This window comes from Salvia hispanica, chromosome 3 (genome assembly GCF_029641045.1).
Source record: "Salvia hispanica isolate PSC_SH4W2 chromosome 3, Shi_PSC_v1, whole genome shotgun sequence".
Classification (NCBI taxonomy): domain Eukaryota; kingdom Viridiplantae; phylum Streptophyta; class Magnoliopsida; order Lamiales; family Lamiaceae; genus Salvia; species Salvia hispanica.
In genome coordinates, this window is record NC_142694.1 from 30,030,849 (window position 1) to 30,039,100 (window position 8,252).

General features: G+C 32.7%; 1 protein-coding gene across 1 annotated transcript; it reads right to left on the minus strand.

The window, feature by feature from the left end:
- Positions 1–1,391: 1,391 nt before the first annotated feature.
- LOC125215767 (putative beta-1,3-galactosyltransferase 2) lies at positions 1,392–6,325 on the minus strand. The gene is made up of 11 exons (XM_089068845.1): positions 6,003–6,325; positions 4,946–5,042; positions 4,743–4,807; positions 4,234–4,445; positions 4,071–4,134; positions 3,881–3,953; positions 3,607–3,727; positions 2,549–2,636; positions 2,306–2,431; positions 2,124–2,233; positions 1,392–1,994 (listed from the first exon to the last, which is right to left on the minus strand). Exons 1-11 carry the CDS (start codon positions 6,113–6,115, stop codon positions 1,846–1,848), a joined length of 1,218 nt encoding a protein of 405 aa, XP_088924971.1. The 5' UTR covers positions 6,116–6,325; the 3' UTR covers positions 1,392–1,845.
- Between the last annotated feature and the right edge of the window lie 1,927 nt (positions 6,326–8,252).

Genomic DNA, 8,252 nt, shown 5'->3' on the forward strand with positions numbered 1-8,252 from the left:
AGACATATTACACTATAATTCAATTATTTATAAAAAGATAATGATGTTAGTAATAATTTGAAAACTTAAAGTTGTGTCATTTATGCGATTTATGCGGTTATAATAATAGTAATTAGATTATTTAACTCATTTAGAGTCTGAACTGATACTAATTTAGATGTGGATTTTCAATGTTAATTTTGTTCTTAAATTTAAGAGCAAATTTTGATTAATATCTAATTCATATATATAAACAAAAATTTATAGTATATTTTAAAATATTTATAATAATATAATAAACAAATTATACTATAATATTCATACTAATTACTAACATATAAATGTTAACCCCTAGTATATAAATAAATACTAATCATATCAATGCATAAGATACTATACTATACTATATTATACCACCTCCGTCTCATTCTACTCACACTTTTCCATTTCAATTCGTCCCAAATTATTTGTAGTATTTCAATTTTAAATAATGTAAGAATTATAACAGTGCGAATAGCCTGAGACAGAGAAAGTATATATATTAAAATAATTGATAATACTAAAATATAATATTATACAAATATTATAACTTAATTTATGAATTATTTTTATTTTTAACGGTACTATAAAAGTGCCTAAAAATAAATAAATTAGACTAAATAAAAGATTAAAATTATACCGCCAAATCCCCACTCCAACCATTAATCAGACCCATTCTCCAGACACCAATTCCCATTACTCGAACTCCATGGAAGAGTTTAACATTAATTTTATTAGTAAAGGGTTATTTCGTAAAGACATGTAAACATTAAATAGACTTACTAATTTATTTTTTGTTTGTTATGTATATTGACCAAAATGTCCTATTATGGCCAGCCATAATGTGGTCATATAGAATTACCCAATAGAGTATTGTTAGTGGAGAATGAGTCTAATCTTATTAGAGAGAAAAAACTATCAAAATTAAAAAACGCATATTCTTGTGGGACGGACTAAAAAGGAAAGAGTGCATATTCTTATAAAACAGAAAGAGTATTATGTTAACACTAATAAATAGTACATCATTGGGCTAGGCATGTCTTGAAACCATTAAAAATAATCTCATTAACTTTAAAAAATCTTCTCTTGGTACAATTAAGATATTGTTCATTTATCTTCCATTCTATTTTGCAAATTTGTCTTGGTATGTTAATTAGAGAAAATACTGGAAGGATCAGTATAAACTCAATCAAAAGTAAACCCAAAAAGGATGTAAATAAGCAAAACCTAATAAATTGCTATCCAACTAGAAGTCAAATTTGTAAGCAATTTTCCAAAAAAAAATAAGTTCTCTCTTTTCGTGATGAGTATATTGGAAAAAAAAAAAAATTAAGATGTAAATGGGGAATCTATTCAGAAGTGACAGTTCAAAATTGGACATCCACAAACCACCAGGCATAGTTTCATTAACCACATTAGAAAGGAATGCACAATAAGCTGCCACCATTGTCAGATCAAGAATTTTCACAACTACAAAAATATAATGAACATAGCATAACTACTGCAGCTGAAATGATGTTAAAATGGAAAACACTTACACTAGTAATGAAAGTGGGCTCAAAACTCCCACCAACACTTTACTCAAGCTTTGCTTCTAACTCTCAAGTATGTTTGCTACAATGATCCATCTCCTTGCCTAAAATGGGAACAATGTCTCTTGCAGCATCTTCCTGTTTCTCTATCCCTCTCTCCCTCTATATATATTGCATTTACATAGTGAGAGCTGCATTCTGTGGATGATAAACACGATGCATCATGACGTTGCAGAGCCGCATTCTGTGGATGATTCTCACCTTGAATTCTCTGTCACGTGCAACTCTACACGCGTCAGAAAGCGGCATCCCACAGGGCTGTCTCGCCTTCTCCACATCTCTGATGCACCTCCTTAATCCTATCAGCAGAATTGCAAATTCCGCTGCAGCTCCAGTCGAATGAAGCAACACAGATGTTGCCAGCCTGGGCCTTCCACTCGCAATCTGAAACAGGTTTCGATATAATCAAGACTGCATCGCATTACTTCTTATATAGTTCAGCTTTCAATGCATTTTTCATTTTCTTATTTGGACCCCCATATCTAATAAAGAGCGCGATTAAAATACACATACCAGGTGGTGTTCCACAACATAATCTTCGGTCATCAATGTGTTCCACATCCAATCCAATGAACCAAGATCCTAACGAGACATCTTCATTTGTGTACTTGTGCAATACGTGCCTACCAAAATGAGACTATGTTATAAATTTTATACCAAAGGAGAGGTGAAGAGAACAATAAAAGCTAACTAACCTGTTTGTTGATATATAAGTTGCTAAATCCCTGGAAATAGCATATATTTGCCCTGTCGCATGGCGGAAATACTTGTTTCCTTGCTCACCAAATTTCCAATATTCAGGTTCATAATATCTTGCTCCCCTGTCAACAAAATGCCAAATATGATGCAACTAACCAACTCTAAACTAAATACTATGTAATATTACTAATATATATATACAGACTGTTACAAGCTGATCAGTCCAGTTGCCTTCTTACTTTTGAGCTAGGACAGGCCCAGATTTCATGCATCCGATATAAACCCTTGGCTTCGAACGATGCCTGGCAAGAGTTGCTCCGAGTGACCCTGCAGATTCATTCCATATTTCCATAAACACAAGGAAACAACAGTGTACGGAATGAGTTACAGTGTACTACTTTACAAGTATTTCAAACTTCAAAGTAATAAAAAGCCCCTTCACATTGCCTTCCTTTCTGTTGATGTGTTACAATAGAACGATAAAGAAGAAAGCTAGCTATTATATAAAAGTAGGCCAAATTACATGAATTGACATAAACACAGGATATATCATGGATGTGCTCCGTATAACGCCTTTTCTTGAAATTCAAAAGCAAAACCCAAGGGGCTCAAACCTATAATAGATAATGGTACCAATTTCCAGTTTTTGCTATTAATCAGTTCCAATAGGCGGTATATTAGATATAGTGTTAAACCTGGAGCCAGATTTAAAAGGACAATGAGCCTTAAAATGAAGAACGTAGGCAAACTCCACAAAAGATGAGAGAAACAGTCGAAAGATATCAAGTGTTACAATAAGATATTGTCAGTAAATGAAGCTCATTAGACAGGGCTAACAAAGTGAGTGGTGATTCACCATAGGAAAATGCTGTATTACATAAGATGAGGCAGTACAGCAAGATAAATAGACAGGCCTTTGTTTGAGGAGAGCATCGTGTGGTCCTCTATCTATTCCATAAGGAATCATTAGGATATCTATTCCTTAACAGTTAAAGAAGGAACAAATCATTGATATATAAGAAAGAATTTGCGTATTCATTGATTATAATTAGGCATTTTGGAGAGATCCATAAGCAAGGCCATGCGGGCTATCCAAATAAGAGTAATATCATACCAATGTGAAGTTAGTTTGATCCATCAGTTCTAACAAACATGATGATATCTCAATGAGTAGAAACTAAACTAGGAATGATACTTGACACTTTACCTATGTTTACATGTATATCAACAGGTTAACTTTCACATAAAGATCAGTATTAACAAATTGCGAGAGAAGGGAAAGAAAACTGCAGCTTACCTATGTTTACATGTACATCATCATCAACTTTTACATAAAAGTCGGCATCCCAAAGCGTGAGAGCAGTGATAAAATAGGTCTTTGTCTTGGCTGATAGCTCAAGGTAACCCTCAACATGTTCCTACACATATTTTTCAAGCAAAAAAGCTAGCAGTTAGAACCAGCAGTATAGAGCCAAGTATTTGAAGCATTATTTATGACAAGACCCACATGAGCCAAAGCCAATGTGTGATGGTACTTGAAGACATTAAGCATGAATACAAAATGGCAATACCAGTCTCAGAAAATCTCCGTGTTTTTTATCTTCTGCTTCAATGGCTCTATCAAGAATACCACCTGATGTGGCACTGGTCATGAAAACAAAGGAACCATATAGACATGAGTCAGTTTAAGCTGTACACACATTAAACTATGAATGTTGCAACTATATTCAAGTTAATAGGATATCGAGACATGTGCTTGACCTGTGACCAATCACAAATCGGATGATAATGCCCTTTTCTTCCTCAAGCTTTCTGCGTTTATCACCTGAATTGCACAATGAAAAAGAGTAACTTCACAGGGCCTAGTCAAATAAGAGAATTTGAAAGAGAACAACATAATGAAAGAAATCAAATAATAAAAAACCTTGTAGCATCCATGTAGCGCGCAATGAATCTCTTCTCTTTCGACTGCTAAAAGCAGTGTTAATGCCAACTACCATCAAGTATTTTCTCTTTTTGGCTAACCCAGGATTCTTCAGCTCTTCAGATAAGAGAGAATTTCCGAGTAAGGAATCCTGGAGGGTCCTAGTGGAAGCTAACTCCATCTCCAAATCTGAAATTGTTTTATCCAGAGCCCTGCAGTTTGTATACGGCCATGAGTGACCCAATATATGTCACTTATGAGAATATAAAGCATGTCGTCAGGGGCAGAAGAAGAAAAAAAGATTAAGAGGGGCTATGTCTTCTAAATCTATTTGAGAACATATTCTTTAGGTGGTTTGATAATTGATAGGGGCTTTATAATAACAATTTACGTAAAACATGAATAAATTTAAAGATATTATAAAAGAGGAAATGGTTTGGTATGGGCTTAAGCCCCTTGAACTCTCTAGCAGTGTCGTCCATGCACGTCGTAGGACTGGAAGAACTTACTCCGTAGCATGAGGTGTCTTTGAAACTTTTGCAAAAACATCCCTGGACTCACCCGTTCCATCCTTCTGATAAAATAAAAATAGCATCTTTAACCAATGAACAATTGTTCTTTGCACATTTAAGGAAAGACACAACATGTAATGTGCTTGTAGCACTAATACTTGGTCTAATGTTCCCTTCAACCGAATGGTAAAAGTACTCACAACTTTTGGATCACAACCATCTGAAACTAAGTTATGCTTTTCATCTGGCCCACCAGTAGAATGGGATAAGTCTTTAGTTTCTGGAACTGCCCACATTCTGTTACGAATAAACTCAAAACAATTAGAAATGGAGAAAAGAAAGAAAAAAAGAGTGAAATATGGGAGAAACTTCTGTTAGTTTAATGCTAGGCAGATGTTATTTACAAGTCGGATCAAGAGAGACTATAGTAATTCCCCAAATTTTAAAGTGAGGTACATGATCCAAAGTTAGGTGTGTCATATGTCTTAGTCTATTATCAGGTCACCAAATGACATGGTTATTGGTCAGCTTTCCTTTAGAACGAGAACATCTTAAATCTAATAAAAAACTCAACATGGTGCAAAAGTGCAAAAGTGAAGGCTGTACCATATCTCTGAATGATCCAACATGGTGAATTCTTTTGGACTATAATTATATCTATTCCTAGGTCTGTGAAACGAAAATACCTGAGCATGTTGAGAATCAAGAATTCATTCTTTAATTTAGTACAAGGCCACAATATATATATATATATTAGTGATTATTGTGATATTGTCAATTTTTTCGACATGCGATCCTTTAGTGATATTCATGATTCTACTTCCTCTACATAAGCAGATGCTCTCTGTGAATAATAAATCTAGAGAAATAACATAATCAAGCCATCCGGACATTCATCTATGGTTGCAGACCACAAGCTCTCTTCAATTCTAACACTAAGCTCGAATTCAACACTTCCCAAACAGGCCGAAAAACACGACTCATCAACACCTCCACAGTTAGCATGGGTTCATAATATCATATCTTAACTCTACCACATGGAACCATTACACATCTCATTTGCAAATCCACACAATAAAAAAGGAACTCACTCAGCCAATGCCAAGAGTTGGAATCTCATCAATGCTTTTAACTATAAAATGTGGCTAGCTATCATATTTCCCTGTACCCATTACAACTAGCATTGTTTTTATTGAAAAAATAAATACTAACTTGATCAACTTAAACTAAACAAAATAAAAAATCGGAAGAGGTAACCTGTCGGTGAAGAGCATCCCAGCAAAAAAGCATCCAATGCAGAGAAAAAGAGTGAGATTTCTTGAAACACCCCTCTTCGAAGATGACTCACCCCCTCTGCTCTTCAAAGACATTTTCTTTATATTTCAATTATTCCCAAATAACCTAATCAAACCACAGATTCATCTCCAACACCCCTGCTATGGAAATCAAGAAACGGTTGTAAAAAGCTGAGTATTGCACTTGGCTAACCAATTTCAACTCCAAAATAATTTTTTTTTTATCTAAAGTAAAAGTCTCCAGTCGTTCTTGCACCTGAGTTTGAATGAGACTGGTAATTGAAATGAAAGAAGAAGAGGAAAGCGTTGAATTTGTGCAAGTCTACAACTGTCCCCTGTTTCTTTTTTTTTTTTTTTTTTTTTTTTTACTTTTGTGGCTGTTTTTATATTTACATGTCCTATAAAATTAGTTTTATTTTTCATTTTAGTTCGTCCAACAAAAATACATTCTGTTCATTTTTAAAAAAAAAATTTCCTTTATGAACGGGTTGCATTCTCTACTAATAATATTTCAATTGCTATATTTTTCTACATCTCTCGTACTTTGTCAATTTTATATTAAAACTCGTATCGTCCTCGTAATTTCTATTTTTCGGAGAAAGTATTAGTAACAGCAGCAGCTTGATTTGATAGTCTGAACTCCCAAGTTTAACAATATATGAAGAAATTAAGTTTCATAACCATACCAACTTCCAACCTACAGTTAGTTGACTTGTCGGTGAACTTGCACCATTGCTTCCGATTTTATTGTTGCTCCTTATTTCATAAATTATAAAATTTGAAGAAAAATAAAAAAATTTAGAAAATATGCAAACAAAATATATGCAGTTTATTCCTACTCTACTAAAATGGAGTTATTTTGGAAAGTATCCTAAAAAGAAAACATGGTTGATATCATATTTATGTGGAATGGAGTACACATTAAAGAAGTGTTGCCGATTTTGAAAAAAAATTAAGGTAGGATCATTTTCAAAGTTTTGCGAATTATTAGGATAAATAAATTAGCATTAAAACATATTCCCATGGATATAGGCTCGCATCAGTGAATTAACGCTGTTCTCGTAATCAATGATTATAAATAATTTCGTTGAAACATATTACTAATCATGTTATAATTAATTTCGTTTAGTTTAGCAATGAACCTGAAGCAAGAGGCCATGGGTTGATAATCAATTAGCACTGTTTGTCCTAATTATACTCAATTAGAGTGGATATAGTGGTATACTGTGACTAGGGTATAAATTTTTAAACTATAACAAATATTAAGTGTTTCACGATTTTATAAATTTTATACTACAATAGAAATTATTGAATCTGGTTTCGTTTTTTCCAAAGTTAAGACAAAAAATTAAATAAACACGAAAAATAAAATAAAAAGAGCATTGTTTATTATCAACCGGACACTTGCCCTCATGACGTTGAAACGTACTAGTAGATTAGATATTTGGACTCTTCTATAATTGATGATTTATGACTCTTCTTTAATTGCTAGGGATAAAAGGTCTATTATTTTATAGGGATAAGAACAGCGTATTGCTAAAAAGAAAAAAATAATACTCGTTCCCTTCCGTCGTAATAAAGACAGATCATATTCTTCACTTCTGAGAAAAAAAATTAGTTCATTTATTTTGAAAAAATAAAAATAAATCATTATAGTAGAAAAAAAATTAAAAAAGAGAATAATACTTAACTAAATTATAGGATTTGATTAACTGAAAATTTCTTCTATGATTGCTAGGAAGAAAAGGTCCATTTTATAGGGATAAGAATAACTTAAAAAAGAGAAGGAAACAAAATAAAGTCACTACTAAAAAATGGCTTTTTATGGCATTTCAAAATGCCACCAGTATTATGTTAACATTAATCTATAATGGCACTTGAAACAAATGTCAGCCCCAATGCATGTAGTAATAGATTATGTGTAAGTAAAGATCAATCATTGCTACACTCAAAAAATGTGATGAAGAATCACATCTAATGGCACTAGAAATTGCCACAACATGTTCTATTAAACTACACCAATATACTTGGGCGAAAATTTAAAGAATACCCCCCATAAATATATATTATTGCAATTTCATCCTGCATTTTATATAATTTACAATCTAGTCTACAAATTTCTATAATTTATATTTACATCCTTCAAATATTAATAAATTATATTTTTAATCCTTCAAATACTTAAAATTATAATTTTAATACATCCATATAT